Below are 27,996 nucleotides of genomic sequence, written 5' to 3'. Positions count from 1 at the left end.
CGCTGAGGTTCTATCTGGCTCTAAATTTGCAAATAAAAACAAGGTAACCTCTGGAAGGAGAAAGTAACCTCTTGGCTTAACCAATGGGGAGGCTCCCTCCAGAGCTGGGCTTTGAAAGAAGAGAAGGATTCTGGAAGGCAGCGACAAGGAAGGAGTCCATTCCAGGAGGGGGGAAATCTGACCAGAGATGAATTGTGGAGAGTGGGAAATGTTGAAAGCCCAGCTTGGCCAGAACATCGAGTCCAGGGCAGTAAGAGTTGACTTTTACCAAGCCCTTTAGGATTTGCCGTGAGTTTCACAAAGGCTGTTCACTGCATCCCGGCAACCAGCCTCTTGGGTTGGAAAGGAAAGTGTTACAAATCCCATTTTATAGATAAGAAAATTGAGACTCCCAGAGGTGAGGCGTCTCCTCCAGGACAACACAGCTAAGTGACAATCAGAGGTGGGATTTAAGCTTAGAGTTTTTGTTTGGTTGTTTTGTTTTTCCATTCCAAATCTAGCATGTTATATCCACTAAGCCACACTGCCTTCGTAAAGAAGAATGATATGAAAAGTCAGAGAGGCAGGTTGTAGCCACACTTGCAGGTGGCTTCAATGCCAGGCTGAAAAGTCTGTGCTTCATCCTGAAGGCAGTGGGAGCCACTGAAGATTTTTGAAAAGGGGAGTGACATTGCCAGAACTCCATGCATTAAGGCATAAGATATCCCTTTAAGCCAACTCAATTTGTGGATAGATATGGGGTGGGGGAAGGTCTGTGAACTTGGATGAGAAAAAAAACAGCTCGTTTTCATTAACCTACAACTGAAATTGAGCATGTCCTTCTGATATGAATGTAGGCAACAGGACATTTCTGAGATGGAGGTCTGTAGACTTCACCGGACTAGCAAAGGTGACCCTGACATAGGAGAGGCTAAGAAGTCCTACTTTAAGGAGTATCTGCATTTTAATAAGAGTCCGAAACAAAAGAAATGGATCTCTAATTGTATACCTTTAGGCATTGCTGAATTCTTGGGATATTTGGGGGGCAGCCACTCCTGAAATAAAACCAACTATGGGATCTCAGGAACATTCATAATCAAGTTACCTGCCCCCTTTCCCAGTTTTTTTTTTCCTTTTCTCAAATGTTATTGATTTTTTTTTTCAGATCTGACATCATTTCCCCTTTGACACCACATACCATTTCTCTCCCCACCATGCAATCCTTGCTTATAACAAATAAGTAGAGCCATGCAAGAACAAATCCATACATTGACCATATCTGGACATGTATGCCGCATTCTGTCCCCGTAGCGCACCCTCTGTCCACCAAGAAGCAGGAAGCCACTATCACTGCATCACCAGCAGTACTGACAGCTCACTGCATTGGGCAGGCCTCCAGGGTCTTTCAGCATGGTCTTCCCTTACGTTATTTTGGTCTTTACGTAAATTGTTCTTCTAGCCCTGCTTACTTCACTCCATATATTCATTCGTACAAGCAATTCTCAGATATGTTCGTATCTTTCTTATCAGTTATTTCTAATAATTCAATAACATTTTAGGGCATTCATATTCCAAAATTTGTACATCCCCAATTAATGGGAGCCCACTTTCCTTCTGCTTCTTTGCTACTAATAAAAATGCTACTCTAAGTATTTTTGCATAGAAAGAGAAAAGAACAGACATTTATTAAATGTCTACTATGGCAGGTGTGACCCTGGACAAGTCATTTAACCCTCAGTTAGTCCTTAGCCTCAGTTCCTCATCTGTAAAATGAGCTGGAGAAGGAAATGACAGACCACCATCTTCAACAAGAAAGCCCCAAATGGGGTCACAAAGAATCAGACATGACTGAAACGCCTGAACAAGGAATGTTCCTGGTGCTGTGCTAAGTGCTTGACAGATACCATCTCATTAGATTCTCACAACACCTCTAAGAGAGAGGCTTTATTATTATCCCCATTACACATGGGGAAAATGAGGCAGATATTAAGTCATTTCCTGAGGTCACAAAGCTATTAAGTGTCTGAAGCTGGATTTGAACTCAGGTCTTCCTGACTTGAGGGTCCAACATTCTACCCATTGGGCCATCTTGTTGCTACATATATGGGACCTCTCCTGACTTTCACCTCCTTGCACTATATACTTTATAGTAGTATTGTTGGGTCAGAGGTGATCTACAGTTTGTAACTTTTTTTAGTATAATCCTAGATTGTTTCTCAGTATGAGTAGATCATCTCATAGTTTGTCCTCCCACAGTCCCTCGGGCATTGATGGTTCTCAGATTTTTCATCTTTGCCCATCTGATGGGTGAGGTGCAAAACCTCCGCGTTGTTGCATTTGAATTTCCCTCATTATTAATGATTTGGAACATTTTTCCATATGGTTGTTGACAACTTACAGGTTTTCATTTGAAAGCTAACTATTGACCAGAGTTCCTGAAGTCCTTCAAAATTGTTTGTCCTGAGAGGGCTGTTGTCATTGTCTAAATCTTTCTCCTGGTTCTTCTCGTTCCATTCTTCTTCAGTTTACAAAGGTCGGTCCTCAAAATTGTTTCTTTTTATCATATCGATGTTATATATTGTTCCCCTGGTTTTGTTCCATGTCTGCTGTATCTCCCGCTTCACTCCATATCGGCTCCTGGAAGGCTTTTCCTGTCTCTGTGAATTCACCCATTCCCTCATTTCTTACAGCCCAATACGAATCTGTCACATTTATGACTTATTCAGCTGTTCCTCAGAGGATGGGTGTCTCCTTATTTTCCAGGGTTTTTGTCACCACAAAAAAAAAGCTGTTATAAATATTTTCATACAACTAAGACTTGCCTCTTTTTTAAAAATCTCTGTTGGTTATAGGCTTAGCAGTGTTATAACTGGGCCAAAGACCCTCACTGTCTAATAACTTTTTATGGAGAATTCCATTTGGCTTCCCAGAATAGTTGTGCCCATTTACAGGTCCACCAATAATACATTAATGTGCCTGTTTCTCACAGCCCCTCCAACATTTGTCATTTTCCTTTTTCATCATCTTTGAAACTGTCACTTCCTTTTTTATACAGTGAGTTTGTTTTGCTGGGCTATGCATATTTATTGCTATAAATTTGTTTTTCTCTTCTTTTTTTCCAGTGGGATGAAGGATAGAAGGGAAGTAAAATAGATTATTGTTAACTTTTTAAAAAAGAGAGATGGGGAGGGGGGCAGTGCTAGAGATGTAGAATGTTGCAGATGAGGTCACTGAATTTTTAGTGTCATGTAATTTTTTTATTTTATTACAAGATACCTCTCACAAAGTAGGAGTAATCTATAAATGTTTATAATATAAAAACAAAACACAAATACAAATTTTCAAAAGAGAAAACTAACCACTCATGTTTTTGGTATGGAGGGTATATTTTCTTTTAATGTTTTTTTTTTTACTTTTCTTCTTCTAGATTGTCCTTCATGTCTGTATATTTGCATCCCCAATCTGTGGTTCTTTGTTTTAGTTTCCTTGGCAAGACTTGCCATCACAGATTCTAGTTTTTTCTATTCTGCTCATGATTTCTGCTGTGCAATCCATGCATTCTACTCTCATAATTCTCATTTCTCTTTTGAATTGCTCAGGAACAGTGTTTTGTAATTTCATATTCTCTTGTCTCATCAAGTCTCTTTGCTTTGCAGTATTGATTCATAAATGCCTGAGTTTGTTTACTAGATATGGAGGCCAGATTTCCTTCTGTTGTAATGTTTAACCTACTGGTTTATCTGCTTATGTTCAAAGTCTTTGAGTTTTCTTCTTCTTGAGATCTTTGGCAATTTCAATCTTCACCACCCCATTCCCACCTCCACCTCCAATCTTCCCTCATTCATACTGACTCTCTCCTAGAAAGTCAGTTTTCTTTGTTCTCAAAATATCTCAGCTTCCTCTCACAATGGACAATCCATGGCTCATGAACCTAGGTCTCTGCCCCAAGTGACTTTTGAATGGTCAGAACAGGACCCAGATAGATGCTATGTCCTTTCCTTAAGGCTTGGTGGAGAGCTTCACAGCTCCCCCTCTCCCAAGTCACACACACACACACACACACACACACACACACACACACTTTCTCTCTCTTTCTCTTTCTTTCTCTCTCTCTTTTCCCCTCCCCCCCCCTCAGTGTCCAGTCCTGTTCCCTCTATCCTTTACTTCTCTGGCTTTGTACCAACAGTTCAAAGTTTTGCAGCACTAGTCCCACTGGGTTGTGGCCCCTGGCAAGTTTTTGCTCCTGAAGGGCTAAGGAAGTGCTGGCTGACTGTCATGGCCTTCTTAAACTGGTATAACCTAGAGAAAGGTTTCTCCATAGCATTGGAAAGGGTGAGAGTATCGGGTATGGAGGCAGATTTTGTTGTAAGGCTGTGCTGGATCATTGGGTCTGCTAGTATATTCTCCCTACTGGTAGCATGGGAAGTAGAGGAGGAATTCTGAGTGAGCTCAGGGTCAAGGAGTATCAGTTCATGGGTGTTTTTTTTTTTTACCTTCTTTTAGATTCTGGGTGTTCTAGACCATTGAGACAGCTGATGTTGCTTTATCTTTGGTGCATAATTTCTATTTTGGAGAGGTTTGAGAGGAGGTAGATCCCTCTATTCTCCTCTATTTTTTTCAATGATATGACATTTTATATTTGAAATTTATATCTATCTGGATATTATTGTGGTATAAGACGTGAGATGTTAACCTAATTTCTTCCAAACTGCTTGACAATTTTACAGAAATTTTTGTCATATAGTGAGTCTTCACTCTAGTAGTTGATGTTCTTGGATTTCTCAGGCATCATGGCCTCAATAGTCATTTGCTTTGGGTCTTACTTACTTAGTTTATCCCATTCAACAATTTATTTTTTTTAAACCAATGCCAAATAGTTTTAATTATTATTCATCTGTAGTATAATTTGGTGTTTGGTGATGTTGGTTCCTTTATTCTTTGTTATTTCCATCAAGATTATTGACCTTTTGGGGTGGCTTTTTTTTCTGTATCATATGCAAAGAGGTAATTTTGCCTCCTCTTTGTCTATGTTCATTTCCAGTTTTTTCTTCTTGTCTTACTATGAAACTAATATTTCTAGAATCATGTTGAATACTAGTGGTGAAATTCTTGCTTTACACCGATCTTATTAGAAAGATCTCTAAGTTTTTTCCCCATTACACATAATTGCAAATCCTAGTTTTAAAAATTATTCATCATATTAAGGAAAAACAGCTAGATAGTTGAGTAGATAGAGTGTTAGGCCTGGAGTTAGAAAGATTTATATCCTAATCCTGCCTCAGGTACTTAGCTGTGTGACCCTGGGCAAGTCACTTAAACTGTCTACCTCATCTTCTTCATCTGTAACATGAGGATAATAATACCATCTCTCTCACAGGGTTGTTGTAAGGATAAAAGAAAATAATATATGGGGACATTTAATAGCAAGCACACAATTAGAGGCAGCTTGATATAACAGTAGAACATGAACTGATTTCTGGAGTTGGAGGGGACTGGGTTCAAATTCTGTCTCGGATACTTATAAATAGATGTTAACCTACCTGGCCCTCAGCTTTTCTCTGTGTAAAATAAAGGGGCAGGGCTAGAGGATATCTAAGGTTTCTATGAGTTCTAAATCTATTATCCTGATACAGTTTGTCATCATAGAAAGAGAAATGCAAACCTGAGTGTTAAAGGTATTAGAATTCAGCACTACCTGATATGTGCAGAGAAAGCTTTAGTCTCATCAGCGCTGATGTAGACTACACTGAGATAATGGAGGAAGTACTTAAGGATTATTAGTCCTTTAATGAGAAGGCAGAGGCTGGGAGAGAAGGGGCTGGAGAAATTACAGTAACTAATTAAGTTGCCTGTTTCCCAGGTGAAGGTTTTGTTGCTACTTGCAGTAGCAAAGGTTCCCACAGAGACAGCGATTTAATAATGGCTCAGTCTACAGGGACAAGTAAGAGCAAGAGAAGAGACTGCATTTTCTGGTCTCACGAAACCTCACGATCTCACTAAGCCTTCTGTGCCCTGCCCGTCTGTAGTGGAGAGAGTCCAATAGCCCTGGGTTCAGATGCTGCCCTTTGTACTTATCCACTGTGTGCCAGGAGCAAGGCATTTCCCCTTTAGGAGCCTCAGTTTACCTGTCTGGAAAAGGGGGTAAATCATACCCAGAGCTGCTGTTGTTCAGTCCTTTGTCAGTCGTTCCTGACACTCCGTGACCCCATCTGGGGTTTTCTTGGCAAAGCTCCTGGAGCGGTTTGCCATTTCCTGCTCCAGCTCATACCCAGACCCACCTACCATGGTTGTTGGCTGGAATGAAGTAACGTCTGTTAATGGCTTGGCCAAGTTTAAAGGGCTGTTTGAATGCCAGTTATTTCTTAAATGTTTATTTAACAAACGGCTTCAGCTTGCAGGTAGGGACCGAGACCTTTGTTTTCCACCTGTCCTACTACCTGGATCGCAAATAATCTTCGAGAAGGGAAGGCACTTGCCCAGGGTCACACAGCTCATTATCAAGACCATTCTGGCTTCGTGTCCTTCCCCTCCAAATGTCATCAGAGAGATTCTAACTCAATTTTAACTCTTCCAGAGCAAGAGGAGCTACTTTTATGAAAAATAGCACATGTTGAAAATCTAACCCATCAGCAGTAAGGATTCCTTGTTGTTACCTAATTGTTGTTTTGCCAAATGCATAGTGTTCTCTTTCACTATGGGCACAAAAAACAGCTTTGCTAAAAATTAACAATAGTCCATAACAGAAATAATAACATGCATCTAAAATAAAGTACTTACCACGTGGCAGGAAGGTGTTCTAGGTGCTGAACAGCCCCTGCCCTCAAGGAGCTTCCCTTCTATCAGGGGAAGCAGTAACAAGCACATAGACTTGTGTTGTTAGTCCTTCCTCTAAAGGGGACCCGTGATGTCACGAGGTGATGTCTTGACTCGCTCATGAATTGGATTTAAGTGAGGCAGAGCTGCCCAAAGTCGTCAGCCTCACTCTCTCCTCCGAGAGTCACGGGAGCACACATATACACGTATGCAGTGTACAAAGTGGGTATTGGGCAATGAGGAAGCTGTAGCACCTGGGGGGATCTGGGAAGGCTTCATGGAGAAAGTGGTGCTTGGCTGTCTTTTTTAAGTAAACATTTACATAGGACTTAAGGGATGCAAAGCCCTTTACATATATAAAAATAACTAGCATTTTAATAGGACCTCCTATGTGCCTAGGCACTGTGCTAAGCATGTTGCAATTATTACTTCATTTGTTCCTCATAACAACCCTGAGAATAGGTAAGGGTCCTGTGAGCTCTAAATTATCATTGTCCTTATTTTATCTCATTTGATCCTTACAACAACAGATGAAGAAACTGAGGCAGGCAGTGATGGAGTGACTTACCCAGGGTCACACAGCTCATACATCGTCTGAGGCAGGATTTAAGCTTGGGTCTTCCTGGCTTTAGCTTTAGCTCTCTGAATCACCTTGCTATCTTTGCTTGAACTAAGTCTGGAAGGAGATTCAACTTTCTAAGAGTCAGGGGTAAGGAAAGAGGACATTCTAGGCACTGAAGCCAGCTAAGGTAAAAGCATGGAGGTAGGAAATGAGAAGCAAGGAAAATGCATTGTTATTATTATATATTAATATATTGGGTGTAGCAGACAGAGTGCCGGGCCTGGAGGCAGGAAGATTCATCTTCCTGAGCTCAAATCCAGCCTCAGACACTTTCTAGCTCTGCGACCCTGGGCAAGTCACTTAACCCTGTTTGTCTCAGTTTCTTCATCTGTAAAGTGAGCTGAAGAAGGAAATGGCAAACCATTCCAGCATCTCTGCCAAGAAAACCCCCAATGGGGTTATGAAGAGTTGGATGTGACTGAAAAACAACAAGTGTATTATTTTATAATTACTTTACTATTATTTAGTTCAGAGAACAGCGACATGTTAGAGAAAAGTATGTTACATAAAGCTGGAACAAGAGAGAGGAGCTGGATTTCAGAGTGCAGTAAGCACCAGTGCTAAAAGTACCCAGGGCTGTGTGACCTTGGGCTAGTCACTTAACTTCTTCCTGCCTCAGTTTACTCACCCACAAAGTGAAGGGGTTAGACTCGGGTCTAGGTGGACTCTCAGGTGCCACCCTCTGCTTTCAATGAGTGTTTGCCTATGAAATAGAGATGTGTCTTCTCATCAAGATTATCTCGAAGCTATGCTTTTGACTTTTCTTGGGATGCTTTGGTTGTTTGTTTTTTTTTTTTTTTTTTTTTTACCACCCACCCTTCTGAGTCTGTGTGGTATGGATGCCTCTCCTTAGCAGCACACACTTTGCAAGAGTTGCCGTTGGGTCAGAACTTTTCAGAAACAAGCTAGCCATAAGACAGGAAAGCAGCTCAGTGTCCCAGCCTCGTATCCCCAACAGAAACATATATTTTCTCTGTACTGGAACATGAACTACTCAGAGTTTCCATTATCCCCACAAATAACAAACTGGATGATAACGTAATACTTGGAAACATTTTTGCAAAGCTCTGCCTGGCCATGAGTTTCCCCAAAGAAGTAATTTTCAGGAGCCTGGACTAAATGGGACCAGTCAATACCTGGACCCTGCGCCTGTTGTACCTCCAGGTCACCTTGGTGTCCGAGCTAATAAGGACAGCTGACCTTTGGAAAGCCCTGGGGAGGTTCCCATGCACTTCTGTGGGGGAGAGGCGTCCCCCTCACATGGGTTCTTGTTACCTCTCACCTGAACTAGTAACTCAGCACCTTCCTAGCTGGCCCCTCGCCTCCAGGCTGAACCACCCCCAGTCCTCCACCACAGCTGGCTATCCCCAAAGCAGAAATGGGTTTGTATTGCTTCCCTGTTCGAGGAGTTTCAGTGACTTTCTGTGGCCTTATAGATAAAATACAAACAGTTTCGTGCTTGAAGCCCCCACAGTCCAACCCATCTTTCTGTAGTGACTGCACATTTAATGTATTTCCTTATCTATATACATGTTGCTGGCCCTCCCTGCGGTTCCGAGCTGTTTTGGTTTTGTCTCTTAGCACCCAACATGGTCCAGATTCATCAAATCACGTAAAAGATAAGTTCCAGTTACTATTACACGTACACATAGATGGCTGTTCCCTAAACACCATCTCACCCTGGGGATGCAGCCCATTTGGGGGCAGCCAGTGTTTGAACTCAGGAGATAGACCTGAGCTCAGCAGCTTTTCCTTCCCTTGAAATGTGCTCCTTCACTCCCTCAATCCACAAGCTATTGTTAAGCCCCTGCTGTGTGCCAGGCACCCCATTAGACTCTGGAGTAACCCATACAAAGAAAGGGATGATCCCTGTATCAAGAAGCTTGCACTTTACATAGATAAATGTGTGCAAAATAAATGTAAATAGAATAAATAAAAATAACTATAAGATAGGAGGGAATTTAAAATGCATGGGTTAGGGAGGGAGGGAAGAAAGGAAGAAAAGAGGGAGGGTTTAGAGGGGCAGGAGGGGCTGCTTGCGCAAGGAGGTGGGGTTCTCCTTCAATCACTATTTGGGGCGTGGGGGTGGGCGCTGCCATTCACTCACATCTCTCCCATTCTAAACCGGGGAGCAGCTTTGGCACCTCCCAGAGGCCAAGCTCTGTTGATTCGTTGGGGGATTTACAGCCGGAGGGAACCTTAGGGGTTATCCAGCCCAACTTCTTCGTCGAGGGAGGAAGCTGAGGGCCCGAGAGGGGCCTGATCCCCACGGCGCTTCCTGCTCTTGGTTCTCAGTGCTCCCACGGCCTGCACCTGAGTAAATACCCTCATTGCTGAGTCTCCGGCAGCAGCCCCTCACCAGGTCTCTTCTGTGAAGTCTTCCTCCAGCTCCTCCTCGTGAATAACGCACTTTCCCCCTTGTGTTCCACGTGGCAACATCTCTGCATTTCTCTAATGCAATTCCTTTGTGTGGTGGGCATGTGTCATAGCCCCCAAACACGAGGCTAATCAGTCCATCAAAAAAGCATTTATTCGGTGCCTACTATGTGCAGATACTGTGTGCTAAGCATGGGAGAGACAAAGAAAGGGGGGAAACAGTAACAAACAACAAACCCCATGGTTCCTCTCTTCAAGGAGCTCACAGTCTGGTGAGGGGGAGACAAGAAATCCAGGTACACACACACTCACACACACACTCTCTCACACACACACATTATACACACTTGCACACACACTCTCTCACACACATACACACATTATACGCACTTGCGCACACTCTCTCACACATACACTCACACACATACACCCACTTATACACACTCTCTCACACATTATACACACTCACACATACTCTCTCACACACATACACACTTGCACACATACTCTCATACACATACACACATTATACACATTCAAACACACTCTCACACACTCACACACATACACACACTCTCTCACACACTCATACACACTCACACACTCTCTCTCACACACACACACACACACACACACACACACACACATATAGAAGAAACTCTAGAGGGGCCAGGCCCCAGTGCTTAGCCCACTTGCCCAAGCCAAAGAATTTCCCCCCTAGGGGCAACATCACCGGCTACTCCTTGACCCTAAGCCAGGCTGGTCCTTAGAAAGCAGACCGCTAAGGCCGTGCTCTTGCTCCAAGCCTTTCCAACGTTGCCTTTCTATGTATCCCCAGGGGAGGGCACGGCTCCTGGCACCTAGTCAGTGACTAACAAATGCTTGTTGACTAATTGACTGACTGGTAGAACATAGCAGAACTTCTGCTTAACATGAGAAGCAGGAGTCACTTGGATGCCACAGTGAGATGTCAGAGAAAGACTCTGGAAAGTGCCCAGCATTGGGGAGTTCACAAATTGTCCTACAGCATCCGACCATTCCAGGCTTCCGGGTACTTTGTTCAGATTCCTAGCAGAGTGTTCTGCATAGTTGGTGACTAATACAGTTTGTGGAATTTAATTAAATAGATCCAAGCAAACGAACATTGACCTAATGTTCTGGGTTCTGGCTTGCATCGTTTGACTTTCCACCAACATAGTATTTATAAGACAGGGATCCTTATTTTAAAGAGAAGAAGCCTGAGACCATGGGGTTAAGGGACTTCTCAAGGTCACACAGTGAGGTCATGGATCCACTGGAACATTGGCCATTTTAGTGCTATCTCTTTCACTAGTGTCCTTGTGGGGCAGGAGCTTTGAAGGTGCTATAGAAAGATGCACTATTAAAAGCCAGTTTGTCAGGCCAATAAGAGAAATCTGACAAGGCAGAGAGAATTCTGTTTGTGGGCAGGAGACTTTCCTCTTGACCAGTTCTGAACAGTGGGAGCCCTTTTTTCTTGTGTGTAGAGAAAACCCTGAGGACTACTGAATCAGAAAGGTTCAGAGCAACTGAGAGCAGGCCCCGAGTGGAGGGAGCTGCCTCTGGAGGTCCTAAACGCCCCTGTCAATGGGGGGCTTCAGGCAGAGGCACGGTCTGTCAAGGGCTTCTTGGCAAGTGGCTTCCAAGGTCCCTCCCAGATCTAAGAAACTTCCTGAGAATCAACCATTGTGGTCAAAACTGAAGTTTCACTCCCTGGTAATTTACTGAAAGAAAAATCATTTCCCCTTGCAGGAAAAAGTGAGTGAAGCATACAACTTTCATTTCTATCAGTCTTTCTAGAAGGGCTTGTGTGCCTAGCATTGTGCAAAGAAGGAGCTATGAGAAGCACCACAAACAAGTGTAAGACGGTTCCTCTTCCAGAGAAGCTAGCTTATTAGGTGGGAGGGGGGATGAGTGAGAGTGAAGAGTCAAGGGTGATGCCCCAGGCTCCCAACAGAAACAGAAAAGCTGGGCGACCACTATGTTTTGTACAGGCTGCCTGGGACGCTTTCCTTCCTCACCACTGCCTCTTGAAAACCCCAGCTTCCTTCCAAACAGTGTTCAGGAGCCCCCCACACACACACACACAAAGCCTCCCCAGATTACCGGTACTCTCTTCCTCTTGAAATTGCTTTGAATCATTTTGAATATTCTTTGTATTTACTGACTTGAGCATATGATGTTTTCCCCTAGTAGAATCCAGAGAGGAAGATGCTATGTCTTTATTTGGGGCATATAGCAGCAGAGAGCCTTAATCTCCCTCATCATAACTCACATTTAGATTCTTTAAAAATGTCTCCCAGCTTTCTCTCCTTTCTACAAAGTGTCCCTCCATAAGGTTTCTTAAAAAGCACCAAATTAAATCCTTGACACTACTGAAGAGTCGGTCAGTCAGTGAGCATTTATTAAGCTCTCACTATGTGTCAGACACTATGCTAAGCCCTGAAAAAGAAATAAAAAAAGAACAAGAAAGGCAAAAGCCGGTCCCTGCCCTCAAGGAGATTACAGTCTAAGGGGAGAGACAGCAAGCAAACAAATATGCACCAGCTGCATTCGGGAAACACAGGACCTAATCATGTGGAGGAGGGCGCAAAAATTCCCTCTGCTTCGTGCACCCCTGTCTCACTTGTGACCATGTTGCGTCTCTCCTTCCCCAGCCCTGTGGAATGTAAGCTCCTTGAGGGCAGGACTGGATTTGGAGTCTGTATCTCTACTCCTTAGCACCTTGTTGGCCCAAATGGGATTGTGACGCACCTTGGTGAGTGATGATAATCTCTCTGTGTCCTGGTTCCCTCCTCTCTGAAACGAGGGGCTTAGACGAGCTGACCTCCAGGGCCCCTCCAGCTCTCCTGGCTTCAGATGGGCCTGAATCCTGGATGGGTAACGGTCTCCTGGTTGGGACACGCAGTGGCCACGAGGTGGCGGCAAACCACGGCAGATGCCCAGAGCTCATGCTCATTCACCTCTCTGCGTGGGATTGGCTCTGGGGATTCTCCCGTGAAATTGTCCCTTCCTAATTCAGCATCTCCTTAAAATTAATGCACTGGGCCTGGCCGATTCGGAAAAGTTAGGACAAAAGCGCCAGGAAGGAGCTTTGGCTTCATTCAAAACCAATTAGGATGTAAAGTTCTATCCAATGCCCATTAATAAAAATCATTTTGACCTTGATGCTCAAGGCAGAGCAGCAGACCAACAACATCCGCCTCTCTAAGGTCCAGGAGCTACCTTCCTCACTGTAGCGTTGCCAGGTAGATAGGGCAAGTAGTGTTACCCCCATTTTGCAGATGAGGACACTGAGGCGCAAATATTTAAGTGACTTCCCCAGGCTTACAGAACTAAGTGTCTGAGGCTCTCTCTTCCCTGACAATGGTAATTCCCTCCAATGACCAGAACCCCCAAACCAGATCGTTTCCTCCACCTTCGGCTGGTTCATCCCTTGCTGGGGTTCACTGCTGGACTAATTGACTGCTCTTTTTAGATGTGTGGTGTCCCCAAAGTCTGTGTGCTGTGTTAAACTTTAACACCTATTAAAACAGGGTCAAACCATGAAAGCTAAATACTTTGGGGACCTCCTCTATGGAGAGTGTCTGGCATTTTCAACCAATTCAATCCATCTCTTGTGTGGCGCCCTCAGTCTTCATGCAATATTCAAAGAACTCAAGTCTTCTCTGATTGATCAAGGAGTTGTTTTGCAACTAGTTTAGACTGTTTGTCGATTGACTGATTGCAGTTGAGGTATCTAAGTCTTCTGTGATTAGCTGGGCTTAGGACAGAACTCTGCTCTTACACATGCTCCCCATTATTGGCCTATCTCCCCTGTCATGCTGTAAATATCCTCAAACTAGAGGCTTTTTTTTCCCTTTCTCTGCTTCTTCAATGTTTAGCCCACAGCAGGTACTTAATACATCTTTGTAGATTTATTGATATAAGATCAATGTAGCGGATATTTAAATAGCATTTTTAAATTTACAAATCATTTTACAACATGGAACTTCACAATTTTCCTGGGGCAGGGGTGGGAGCTGGGGAGATGCCACAGACATCATTATTCCATTTTACAGATGAGGAAGCTGGGGCTTAAGATGGTGAAGACCACACAGATACTGGGATACAGATACAGATACAGCTATGTCCATCCCCAAAACCTGGGTTCCCATCCTACATCAGATACTTTCTGTGTGATCCTGAACGAATCATTCCATCTCTCAGCCTCATTAGTAAAATAACTGGGCTGTCTTAAGGCTTAAATGGGATGATTCATTTAAATCACTTTGTGAACCTTAACTAATATTAATACAAACATAATTAATAATAATACTAGCTAGCATTTATATAGCACTTTGAGGCTAGCAAAGTACTTTACAAACACTCTCTCTGATACTCATTAGTAAGAGATGCTATAATCCCCATCTTACAGATGGGCAAACTGAGTAGTCAGGGGTTAAGTGCCATTTTAAGCCTTAATAGTTTCGGTAGCTTTCAAAGCTCAAAACTGCACCTGTTGAATTTGAACTAGGGTCTTCCTGACTCCAGGTCCAGAAATCAGTCATGATGGTTTTATCCTTTCATTTACAAGATGGAAATAATGGGTGCCTTTCTCTTGGGGTGGCTGTGAGAATGCAGCAAGAGAGATGCTCTATGGCGCTGTCTTTGAGGACCTCTACCACAGTAACTATTATGAGATAATTCTGTTTCAATGGAGTGTTGTGATGATGCCTACGAATATTCCATGACTTAATCATGCACACAATTCCAAAAAGTGAACCAGGCCAGGAAAAAATTGAAAGCAAAGTCATATTTCAAGCAATAATTTTGAAACAAAGAAATACATTTCCTTTTTTGTGTAGGAAAATCCGAATAACAGGGAAATTGTTTTCTTGCAAGAGGAAAGAACCTTTTAGTCCTGCTTTGTTGATTCTCTTAGCAAAATGCCCTCTTCATTATGTTCAGGAAGCCATTTAGCAGAGACCCACACTAGATTAAGCTCTTCCCAAAGAAATTCCGCTGGGACTGAACAAAGCTGTTTTTCAGAAATCTGTAAGGAGAGTTTTAAAAGAACTCAGCCTGGGAGAACTTGGTGTATGCTTTGTGGGACCTTTGCAGCAATAATGCACACGGCTCTGATGCATGATTGTCCATGTCCCTATGTGTACAATTTTGAAAGGGGTAAGCTGGTCACCGAGAAATTCAGAATATCAGGATGACCAAGTGATCCGGACTTGAGGATCACAGATTCAGAGCTAGAAAGAAACTTGGTGACTTTCTAGCACAAAACCTCTCATTTTGCAGCAGAGCCAAAGAAAACATGGGGCATTGCCCAAAGCCGCACAATCATAATCATTGAAAATAAAACTTGAACCCAGGTCCTGATTCCAGAGTTGGCATTATTTCCCCTGAGCCATGTAGCCTCCTAAATTATGAGAGATGATTTTTTAAACTGCTTGGTGGAATTTGTCCTGTCTGCTGAGAGGAGAGCACCCCTTAACCTTATCTTGGGCAGCTTTGACAGGAGAATTGTGGGTAAAAAGAGTTCTAGGATGCCCTGATCAGACAAAGAAAATCTGCTGCTAAAAGTCCCCCCCCGTTCGCTCTTCCTTTTCTCCCTCCCTTTCCCCACAGCATCTACTTTCTAGAGTCTTTTGGTTTTCAGAGGGCTCAGAGTAAAGGCTGATTCCAAGGGTTTTTGGCGCAGGATCCCTGCCCTGCCTTGAGATTTCCCGAAATGCCAGTTAGACAGAACTGGGCTTCTTTTGCAGAGCCAAGAAAGGGGGAACAGCCTCCTGACAGTTGTGAAAGGATGAGGCTGAGGAAGCTTTGGAGATTCAAGGAAACTGAGTGTCATGACTACATAGACAGAGAAGAGCCTGACCGAGACATCTGAGCCAGGTCTCTTGGCCCAGGAAATAAAGCTCCATTAATACTTTCAGTCAAGACGTCTTGCAAGATCAATAGAGCCACGTTCTAGTTTTCTTGACATTAAGCAGTTTTTATAGACCATGCAGTTCATTCTTCTCCTTCTGATTTACTTCATCAGAAATATCTATTTAAAGGCCTTTAATTCAACTTCCAAGCCAGTAAAAGTTGCTGGCTTACTTCCATCATCACCAGGCAAGTAGAGAAACTGGTTTTCAGGCAAATCTCCAACCTGAGGCATAATATCACCGTGTTCACATTGCTTTTTTTTTACTTTTTAAATTAAATCTCACGTTTTTTTAGTTTACATCATTCACTTCCACAAGATTTTGAGTTACAAATTTTCTCCCTGTCTTTCCCCTACCCACCACCCCAAAACAGCGATCCCACTGTATACTCCTCCCCCAGTCTGCTCTCTCCTATATCCTCCCCCATCCCCCCTCCGACTTTCCAGTAGGGCAAGATGGATCGCTATGCCCCAGTGCCTGTATATCTTACTTCCCAGTTTCATGTAAAAATAATACACTAATAATAATAATAATAATAATAATAATAATTTTTTAAACATTTCATTTTAAAACTTTAAAATCCAGATTGTTTCCCTTCCTCCCTCATCACCTACCCTTACTAGGACAATAAGCAATTCAATAGAGGTTGTATACGTGTAGCTATGCAAAACCTTTCCATAGTGGATATATTGTGAAAGATTGACTATATTTCCCTCCATCCTATCCTGCCCCCTACTTGTTCTATTCTCTACTTTGACCCTGTCCCTTTTCAAAAGTGTGTGCTTCCAATTTCCTTCCCCCCAACCTGCCCTCCCCTCCATCATTCCCCCCTCTCATCCCCTTCCCCCCTACTCTCATGTAGGGTGAGATACCCTATTTAGTGTGTATGTCATTCCCTCCCTAAGCCAAATTCAATGAGAGTAAGGTTGACACATTCCCTTCTGCCTTCCTGTTCTTCCCCTCCATTGTAACAGTTTTCCCTTGCCTCTTCTATATGGGATAATTTACCCCATTCTGTCTCTCCCCATCTCCTCTCATTATATTCCTCTTTCACCTCTCAATTTCACCTTTTAAGTATCATCCCTTCCTATTCAATTGGTCCTGTTCCCTCTGTCTATGTATACCTGTAGACATATATACACACACTCACATATGTATTCATATGCCCATATACCCTCCTATATAGACATATGTATGTATGTATACATATATATGTATATATATTTCCTTCAACTATTCTCATACTGAGAAAAATTTCATAAGTTACAATTATCGTTTTTCCATGTAGGCAGGTAAATAGTTCAACTTTGATAAGTTCCTTATGATTTCTTTTCCCTGTTTACCTTCTGGTGCTTCTCTTCCTTCTTGTATCTGAATGTCAAATTTTCTAGTCAATTCTGGTTTTTTCATCAAGAATACTTGAAGGTCATCTATTTCATTGAATGACCATATTTTCCCCTGAAACATGATACTCAGTTTTGCTGGGTAGGTGATTCTTGGTTTAATCCCAACTCCTTTGACCTCCAGAATATCATATTCCAAGTCCTTTGATCCCTTAATGTAAAAGCTGCCAGGTCCTGTGTTATCCTGAAAGTGTTTCCACAATGTTCAAATTGTTTCTTCTTGGCTGCTTGTACTATTTTCTCCTTGATCTGGAAATTCCAGAACCTGGATACAATATTCCTAGGAGTTTTCTTTTGGGGATCTTTTTCAAGAGGTGATCAATGGATTCTTTCAACCTCTATTTTGCCCTCTGTTTCTAAAACATCAGGGCAATTTTCCTTGAGAATTTCTTGAAGGATGGCTTCTAGGTTCTTTTTTTGATCATGGCTTTCAGGGAGTCCAATAATTTTTAAATTATCTCTCCTGGATCTATTTTCCAGGTCAGTGGTTTTTCCAATGAGATATTTCACATTGCCTTCTATTTTTTCATTTGTTTGGATCTGTTTAATAGTATCTTGATTTCTCACAAAGTCACTAGCTTCCATTTGCTCCAATCTAATTCTGAAGGAATCGTTCTCTTCAGTGAGCTTTTGAGATTCTTTTGCCATCTGGCAAATTCAGCTTTTTTATTTTTAAGCAATTGGGGTTAAGTAACTTGCTCAAGGTTACACGGCCAGGTGTTTCTGGGTGGGTGCTAAGTGTCTGAGCCCGGGATTCGATCTCCAGGTCATCCCGACACTGGAGCCAGAGCTCTTACTTGCTGTGCTACCTGGCCGCCCCTAAATTCAGCTTTTTAAGGCATTCTTTTCCTCATTGGTTTTTTGAGCCTCTTTTAGCATTTAAGTTAGTCTGTTTTTAAGGTGCTATTTTCTTTAATCAGGTTGTTGACTCTCTTTTCATGATTTTCTTGCATCATTCTCATTTCTCTTCCCAAATTTTCCTCCACTTCTCTTATTTGGTTTTCAAAATCCTTCTTAAGCTCCTCTGTGGTCTGTAACCAATTCATATTTTTCTTGGAAGCTTTTGGTGCAGGAGTTCTGACTTTGTTGTCTTCCTGCTATTCCATGCTTTGACCCTTTTTGTTCCCAAAAAGGAATCTAAAGTTGGCTTGCTGTGCTTGCTTTGCTTCCTCTGCTTGCTCATGTTGCCACTCAATTACCTGACTTTTGAGTTTTTTGCCACAGTAGAGCTCTGCTTCCAGAGAAGAGGGCTTTATCCCAAATCGCTGGGGTTTTAATAGCTACCAGAGCTATTAGTTGGGTGCCGTCTCTGAAGCCTCCATCAGCTCTAGCACCTGGTCAAACACCCCAGGACCTCCACCCTAGACAGCAATCCAAATCCAAGCAGGTTAAAGCAAGAGTGATTACCTCTCAAAATGGTCACTTGGTCCCTCTACAATCTGCAGGCTAGGAGCTCTGAAGCAGACACTGCAGATTTGGCCACCACACCTCAGCCTCTTCTCCCTCCAGAGTGCAGAAGCCATACTGCATTCCCAGACCCCCTGTTCCCAAAGTCCCCTGACCTCTCACTTTGTGTTTGGCATTTTTGGGTTGATAATTCTGGAAACTGCCACAGCTGCTGGTGATCCCCTCTCCAGATGTCCCTCCAGCCGCAGCTGGTCAGTATGCCCTGATGCTAAAACCTTGGTCTCACTCGGGGCTGGGCTCTGCTCCCAGCATGCTGCAATTGCCCCTTCCTGCCAGCCTTCCAGGCTCTCTTCAGTGGGAGGTTTGTTTCTCTCTGCTACTTTGTGGGTTCTGTAGCCCTAAAGTTTGTTTAGAGTCATTTTTATAAATATTTGAGGTGGTTATTGGGGGAGTGCAGGGAGTCTTCCTGCTTCTAGCTGCCCTCTTGGCTCTGCCCCCCATGCTCACATTGTTTTCTTTTTCTCCAAGTTCCCCAGGTCCCTTTGAAATCCTTCCAAGATGGACCTCAGCATCTTGTATCTCCAAATGCATCCATCTTTAAAGACCATTTGACTTCAGGTAAGAATCATGTAATAGCTCACATTTCCCTGTTGCTTTAAAGGTCACAAGGTTCATCTTACATCAGCCTTACGAGGTGTAATTATCATTCCCACATTTAAGATGAGGACGCTGAGGTCCAGAGAAGTGATAGAACGAGTCTAGAGACACAGAGTTATTCAGTATTGGTGCTGGAAGTTGGACACAGAAATATTTAGGTGCCAAGGGAAGAGTAGGGATTTGGAATCAGAGCACTTGGAGTTGACAATACTAAGAAATTCAAAACCTGCCCTGCCCCCAAGGAGCTTATATGTTAATGGTCTCATTTTCTTCCTTTCAAAATTTCAATCATTTGATACATGAATTCATCCAAGTTTACACCATCAATCATGGACTCTCTCTTGGACCCTCTTTTCTTCTTCCTCCATATTATTTTGATGATCTCATCAGTTTCCGCAGATTCAATTATTATTTCTAATGATTCTCAAACCCTAACCTCTCTGCTGACTTCCAGTCCCACATCTTCAACTGCTTATTAGACATCTGAGACTGGATTTCCTGTAGGCATCTTAAACTCATCATGCCCAAAATTCAATTCCTTATCTTTTCCCCTTTAATTTACCTCCCGTCCAAACTTTTCTGTTATTTCTGAGGGTACCATCTTAGTCCCTCAGGCTCAAAACCTAGCTGTCATCCTGGGCTCCCCTCCATAACCAATCTGTTGCCAAGGTTTGTTGCATTATCTCTTGAATATGCCCCTCTTTTCTCCTCTGACACTGCCACCACCCTGATATAGACCTTCCTCACCTCACACCTGGACTATCTCAATAGCTGCTTGTGGGTCTGCCCACTTTGGTCTCTCCCCACTGCAATCCATCTACCAAAGTGATTTTCTTAATGTGCAGATCCTGTTATGTCACTCCCCTTCTCAATAACCTTCAGTGGCTCCCTATTGTTTCCAGAATAAAATAAAAAAATCCTGATTTGGCATTCAAAGCCTTTCGTGACTTTGCCTCCTCCCACCATCCAGTCTACTCACCCCTTTCTCCCTGCTACATGCTCTTCAATGCAGGTCCATTGCTTTCCTTGCTGGTCCACGAGCAAGGCTCTCCATCTCCTGGCATTTTCTCTGGCTGGAGTGCTCTCTCTCCTCATCTCCACCTCCTGGCCTGGCTTCCCCAGCTTCCTTCAAATCCTGGCTAAAATCCCCCCCTATACAGGAAGCCTCTCCTGCCCTCTCCTGATCCTGGTGCTTCCCTTCTCTTCATTGTCCCCCAGCATTTATGCTTTCTCCTGCTAGGTCAGGTTGTGAGCCTTTTGAGGATGGGGATTATCTTTACTTATTTTTGTATCCATCAGTCAATCAGTAAACATTTATTAATGGGCTAAGTGATGGGGATACAAAAAGAGGTGAAAGACACTCCCTGCCCTCAGGAAGCTTACAGTCCAACAGAGGAGACAGCAGGCAGAACAGCAGCAGCAACAACAACCAGGCTTTATAGGGCATCTTAAAGCTTGCAAAGGTGTTTTATATTTGTCATCTCCTTTACTCGGGGAGATAGGGGCTACTATTATCATCCCCATTTTATAGATGGATGAGAAGCCTGAGACTGAGGGAAGGTAATTGGCTTAATCCCGCTCACACAGCTAGTAAGGGTCTGAGGCAGGATTTGAATTCAGGTCTTGCTGACTCCAGGCCCACCACTATATGTAGCCACAGGGTCACTCAGCTGCCAGAGAAGCTGTAGGAATGGAACTGGATCTGGGGGTAAGAGTTAGGAGTTGAGGATGACACTGGTTGTGAGCGGGGTTGCTGGAAGGAGGGCAGTTCCATTCTCCTGCTGGCTCATTTTCAAATGGACACAGAATCAGACTGACTCCGCTCAACTGTTCTTTTACCAAGAATATAGCTCATTTTTCCCCACAGCAATAACATGAAAGACTTTATTAAATTCTGTGCTGAAATCTGAGTAAATTATGTCCACAGCATTTCCCTAACCTATCATTCTAATAACCTTGTCAAAAAAAACCTCTGCCTTTGTCTCTTTGGACAGCTCATCCTCATCTTCCCCAGTGGAATTACTTTTGGATCTTTTTTTTTTTTGGGTGACCTCCCACCCCAGGCTGACTTCCCATAGAACATGAAGCTAAAGGATGGTGTCTAACCTTTCTCTTAACCCTTAGAATCAGCTTTCTGAAAAACGTGGGCCATGTGCCTGATGAAGCCTGACTTTTCTCTGCCTTCCCATCACAAATTCTGGCCACTTTCTCTCAAATTTCTGTTCATTTTTACACCAGCAAACAGTCCTTTATTGGAGTAGTTGGGTGGTACTCACCTTGATGAAATCACACATCTTTTGAAGTATTGAAGATATGAGTCATCTTTTTATGGTTCCGTACCCCCTCTCCCAAGTAGATTATAAAGACTTCCAGGGCAGAACCTGGGACTGCTCCTCTCTGTAAGTCTCCCTGCAGCGACTCATGTACGGCTGGGTATACATGCCTCATATATACATGCCCAACCTAGTGCTGCGATGGTTGTTCCTGGGGCATCCAGGAGATTCAGCTTATTGTTGACTTGCAAGATCATTTCTTGGCTGACCCAAGACTTTCCTGAACTGTCAACATTCATTCACTGCTCAACCCGCCCCTGACCATCCCTGGTTAGCTGCCACCTGGGCCAAACTACTGGGGCTATTTTTAAACTTCCCCAGTTGAGACACAAATCAAAGACACGGGTGCAGGATTGCCTCCATTCTGAACTTAGCATGCAGCTGTGGTCGTGTCAACCATAGCATCAGCACTGGCCCAGAATAGGAGTCTTTACATATGTAAGAGAAGCACTGGAGATGGGCAATGAATCAGTCCAGCAGCTAGATGGGAAAAGGTGGGATAGAGAGCCTTCAGGAAATCCCAAAGCTTCTTTACAGACCCCAAGTTTCCTTCCAAGAGGACAACCCATCTTTTAAAAGCCAGAATCCTAACAGTGTTGCCATATATCAACAAAACTCAAACGACAAAAGTTCCTAAAGGACTAAAATGAGGGCAAGGAAGGGGTACAGGGTGCACTATAGAACTAATGAGGAACTTGGAAGGGAGACAGAAGTAAAAGATTTCATTGAGGAAATTAATGATAGGAAAGGAAGATGTGGCAAGGGCAGAGGGTTACAGGTGGGCTGCCAGACTGCTCCTCAGGGATCCTGGTGATGTAGGGTTAAGAGACATCAAGGAAGATCTCCAATATCCTCCAAGACAAAGAAATGCTCCAAGTCAAAAAGCAGTGAGTTGGAAAGATGATGAACTAGAGGGATGATAGATAAATAGTTTGTGTGCTCCACTAGGATCTTTGTGATATCAAGAGAAACTGAAAGGAGGCCACCGCCATGTTGTGTGGTGGACAGGATAGACAGGCATGGATGGGTTAAGGTATGCAACATCTACTTTGATAAGATCCTGAATACACTAGATTCTTTGAATATGCAAGTGTCTGCTTTGAACATAGTCGATCAACAATCATTTATTAATACTTAATATATACAGAGTACTGAGCTCAGCTGCTGGGAACACACATACAAGCAGAAAGAAGAACAGCCCCTGTCCACAAGGGACATTCTAATTGGAAACGACATAAAAAGAAACTTACACCTGGGGAAGGGCTGGGAATGTAGCCTGGAGAAGAATGAGACCTGACCCGCCGGACACCCTCCTCAACTGGAGGTTCCCTAAAGACCCACTGAATCAGAAGAAGAATCCACAAGGGCAGAGCGTGGATTTGGGAGGTGGAGGAGCGTCCGGGGGTATAGTAGGGAAGGTCTGGAGTTCAGCCTGGAGACGATGAACCTAACTTTTAAAACTCAGTAAAGGTTCATTGAATGACTTGATAATTTTTTTATATCAACCAAAAATAAGTTTAATATGTCAGACAGTGATAAAAGACCCCCAAGGCAACTAGCATTTGGTTCCCATTAGAGAATGTCTGGTCAGCTTTGTATGATTTATAGAATTATAAAATCTGAAGGTCAGAAAGTACCCACTGAGCCAAAACTGAGTCAAACATGTACTTTAATAGGGGCCCTCTACAACACCCCTGGCAAGGATCATCCCACCTTTGCCTGAAGACCTGAAAGTTTATGATGCCCTTTGTGCCATTATCTGAATAACTGACAAAATTATAAGTCAGAGCCAAGCACAGGTCCCTGGGCCACTCCAGCAAGGACCACCTGTCAAGCTAGCATGTAAACAGAGAAAGAATAGTTTCATTCTTTGTTTTTGGATTATCAGGACCCAGCAGAGAGCTTGGCACAAAGTACATGCCTAATGAATGCTTCTTGATTGACTGGGGTGACGTTGGATCATTAATGGCTCCTGTTTGGGTCTGGCCATGAAGCTGATGCTGAGGCCACCTAAGGATGTTGTTTTCTCGGTCACCTTCACCACCTTTGTCCTCTAGGCTATCATGAGAGACACTGCTCTAATACGAATGCCCTGCGTCTGTATGAGACGAGTCTAGCACACCTATTGTAGCCCCTGTTGGGTCATACAAGGATATCTGATCATGGACAGGATTTCTAGGTCATGTGTTCCCAGAGGATCTGAATTCAAATCCCACTTATCCTGTCTACTATGATCTGTGTGATTTCACTCTGCTGGGCCTTAGCTTCATTCTCTAAAAAAGGGGGGGGGTGGCTGGGATAGACTGGGTGACTTCCCAGTTGCCTTCTAGCTCTGAATGCTGTGATCTCTCCAATCCAGCCCAAGCCAAGCCAACAATCATTACATGTTGACCACATTTAACTCACTGTGCTGGGTGCTGAAGCACACAAATAGACCTTGGGAGATAGGCTTTGGCCTCAAGAAATTTACATTCCAGTTTGGGGTGGGGGTTAAGACTTGTCAAGGAATGAAGTGAATCAGCACAGTCAACATGCCAGCACAGCATCCAACACGTATGTAGTAGGTGTGGAGGTGCTCAGCAAAGTTGGGTGAGTAAGAAGAGATGGGAGGATGGATGGATGGACAGGCAGGTGGATGAGTGCATGGACAGAAAGATGGATATCTGAATGTATGGACAGATGAATGCATGTACATACGGAAATGCCCTGCTTTAAAATCTAGTGGAAAGGCAATGTAGACATGCCAATGGTGATTTGGGGGACTCATTCCTCTAGATCTACTAAGGCACACACAATTCTCCTTTCAACAAACTAGGAGTGATCTTTTACCTTGAAAATGCAGGCAAATTGAAATGAATATTGTTTACCTCTCACAGAAGGTTAGAAGCAACAGCAACAAAAAACCCAGACCAAAGCCACAGCACCACAAAAGCTAGTTTTGCTACCTGTGGAGAGCTATTGGGAATTCTCTCACTGGTCAGACAAACCAAATAAGGTGCTTAACTAAAAAGAATCCCAACAAAAGATGCACTCACAACACAGAAAGTTACCAAATCTGACCACATTTTCAGAATCACCCCTCTAAAAAAAACCTCTAACACCACCCTCCACACACACAAGTTTTTCAGAGTGAAAGGTTGTTTGCAGAGAAGAATCTTACCTAACAAAAGACAGGCTCTCCAACATGCACAAAGGAAAAAAGAAACTAAAAAGTAATTCAAACATTTGTTCCTATAGTTGGTCTATAAATGACATTATTGTTGTAACTGAGGGAAGAAATCATATTTCAAAAGAAAAATTCCCTTCTCCCTATTCCCAATGCACTTAACCAGCATGGCAGGTAAAACAGAGTCAATACTCATGAAAGGATGGATGGGTGTGTTGATTTGCTTCCAGCTTCCTATTTAGCCCTTCCCTCCAAGGTCGTGGTTTTCTCAAACCAGAAGAGTTTGTTTGGAATGGAACCAACTTCCATGTATGTCGGTCCAAACAGTAAATCAGTTCAGGCAATAGAGGGGAAATAGCACTAACACAGTCTGCTATGTACCATTGCCATTATTCTCTGAGCTCACACTAAGCATCCATCCACTGACCATGCCCGTCCATTTACAGTGATTTCCCACATCTACTGGCTCCTAATGGCTCCTTGCTCTGGGATTCACTCTTCAGTCTCCAGTGTGTGGCTGGTTAGAACAATGACGTCCATAAAGCAGAGTCCCTTTCTTCTCACCTCCTGCCCCCTTGCAGAGATATCCACAGTCTGTACAGTGCACACTGAAGAGAGAAAGAAGATTCTGTCATTATCCAGCTGCAGCAAAACCAAGCACTTGTCTTTTCCCCCTTTTTCAGGCAATAGAAATCCCCCCACTGGACTTTTGTCTGCAACACTCCTCTGTATCATTGTGCTGTCTACTCTTCTCTTGACTGTGATATTTAAACAATCACTCAGAGTCAGGTAAGTATGTCCAGGACTCATCCTGTCAATCCTCCCTCCAACTTCAGGTCACCAAACACCCGACTGATCTCTGTCCACACAAGACCAAAATATATATGGTTGGTCAATTTTATGAAAAAAATCTAATCAGTCACCTAGACATTTTGGCTACATACCCAACAAGTGCTTTGACTCTTTCCAGGTTTTCACCATCTCAAATGTATAGGGCTGTGGTCAATTTGAGGGGCTGCACCCCCCAACATCAATGAGTAGCTTACTCCTTTTTCAACAAACGACTGCTCATCTGGTTTTCCATCAAGAAAGTACAACTTTAATAAATATTCTTTTCCTGTTTGCAAAAGAAAAATGTATTTAAGAACATTAAGCCAACAACAATGAAGATGATGTGGTCAGATCTTAGTGGGAACACTTGGGATAGTCAGAATTGAAGATGACCCCAACTACTGAAACATTCTTTAGAATTCTTATGCTTTCCATGGCTTTTTTGAATGAATTTTACATTACTATCCTGTTCAAAGCACTGTCATGATTTCTGCAAGGAAATGAGATTTCTGGAGGTTTGGGCAATAAACTTATAGCTGAGGTTGGGGGAGGGTGGAGAATCAGAGAAGAGAAAGGCAAGGCAACAAGGAGGAAGGAGTGAAAGTATAGGGATCTTTCAGTATGGTGGAGACAAAGCGAAATGGGTCAGTTCATTGGGAAAGTTAGTGCCTCTTGAGTATGTATATAAGCATTCTGCCACTTACTATGTGTGTCCTTGAGGAAGTCACTTGCCAAACTTGGTTCCAAAACCAGGCCTCAGTTTCCTTTTCTGTAAAACAGATAATCCTATTTATACCAGTTCCCTCTTAGAGTCTTTTTTTAAAATTTTTTAAAAGCAATTGGGGTTAAGTAACTTGCCCAAGGTTACATGGCCAGTATTTTTTGTGTGGGTGTTAGGTATCTGAGGCCAGAACTGATCCCGGGTCCTCCCGACTCTGGGGCCAGGGCTCTTACTGCTGCCACCTGGCCACCCTGCTTAGAGTCGTTTTGAGGAAAGTAAATAGAGAAGGTTGGACTTTGTTCCCTATGACGACTGGCCAGAGGAATTGAGTCAGAGAAAAGAAGCCTGGAGGATGGGGAACGGGGAGAGGGGAGAGGAGATAGGGGATGGGTATCTTCATGTATTGGAAGACCGTCATTTAGAGGAAGGATTAGACTGTTCTGTTTCCCCAGAGGTCAAGACCAGGAGCAATGGGGGAAATGCAGATAGGATGGCTTTGGCTTGATGTCAGAAAAGCCTTCCCACATGGGAATGGGCTGCCTTCATGGGTGGGGAGGACCTCCTTCCCTGGATGTCTTTAAGCAGGGGCTCCTTGTTGGGTGTCAAGTGAGAGGGGAATCTCCTGTCCTTGGCCTGGAGGCCTCTGAGATCTCTTCGGTAATAACATTTCAAGCATTAAATGACCCAGATAGAATCATATTCACAAAGCTGTTAAGAGGCAGGCTCAGAACCCGCTCCATCATTTCAGGCTGCCTTTAATTAAGCCTGGCATAAGCCCTGGGAGACCTTGTCCTTAACCATACTCTATGTAAAATCATTAACATTAGTGTCACGAACCAGAGATTCCCAATGAGCTTCACAGGGCAAATAGGAAACCGTGTCCCCAAAGACCAACCTGCAGTTGGCAAGGAGAGATACAGGGGTGGAACGGGAAATGTTTTTTTTTTATTTATTAATATGTTTTAAGAGAGAAGGAAAGAAAGGAAAGTGATTCTAAAGCCAAGCTAATTGTTATACATAGGAACATATCCTGTTATTCAATGATCAACTGGGAATTGTTTGTCAAATCCTCATATAGGAAACAGAAATAGAAGTGAACATGGAAAACATTTTGAATAATGGTAGGAGAGAGAGTGGGAGGCCATTTGAGGACCTCCTAAATCACCCTAAAGCTGTTGGTCTCATTCAGTCCTTATCAGTCATAACCATCTATCAGAACATGGGTGCACCCTGCAGGCTTGCTGCTACCTGTAGGGCATACAAAGCTGGCAGCAAGACAGTCTTTGCCCCCAGGGCACTTACAGCCCAGATGGGTGGGGGCATCCACATTTTGTGGGAATATACAAAAGACATTCCCGGCAGATACAAGGTGATGGGGAAAGGGGGGGAGGGGAGATCAGGAGCAAGATTCATAATCTGGGATCAGGGAATTTTAAAATTTAATTTGATAATTATTTCAAGTCAACAGGCATTTATTAAGCACCTGCTGTATGTCAGGTACTGTGCTAAGCACTGGGAATACAAAGAAGGGTAAGAAATGGCCCTGCCCTCAAGTGGCTTATACTCTGAGGGAAGAACCAGGGGCCCACAACTGGGGCTAAAAAGCACATGGAAGGCGGAGGAGAGGGGGACAAGTACTTATTCCTTTTATGTGCCAGACCCTGTGCTTAGCACAGAGAGACAGACAGAGAGACAGACAGAGAGACATACAGAGAGACAGACAGACAGACAGACAGAGAGACAGACAGA

The 27,996-nt window shown here is 43.4% G+C and overlaps 1 protein-coding gene across 1 annotated transcript in view; it reads left to right on the top strand.

Moving 5' to 3' along the window:
* Positions 1–27,996, top strand: part of LOC138165127 (interleukin-23 receptor-like) — a 64,294-nt gene that overhangs the window by 28,899 nt on the left and 7,399 nt on the right. Inside the window, exons 7-8 of the mRNA XM_069093282.1 lie at positions 19,068–19,157; positions 25,379–25,485. Of these exons, the coding sequence (XP_068949383.1) occupies positions 19,068–19,157; positions 25,379–25,485 (197 nt within the window). The remainder of the gene's footprint in view (positions 1–19,067; positions 19,158–25,378; positions 25,486–27,996) is intronic.

The sequence above is a fragment of the Petaurus breviceps genome, unplaced genomic scaffold (genome assembly GCF_028583685.1).
Source record: "Petaurus breviceps papuanus isolate PSGF00001 unplaced genomic scaffold, PetGlider_PUasm1.0 208, whole genome shotgun sequence".
NCBI lineage: Eukaryota > Metazoa > Chordata > Mammalia > Diprotodontia > Petauridae > Petaurus > Petaurus breviceps.
The sequence above is the reverse complement of the archived record's forward strand: the minus strand, read 5'-3'. Positions and strand labels throughout refer to the sequence as shown.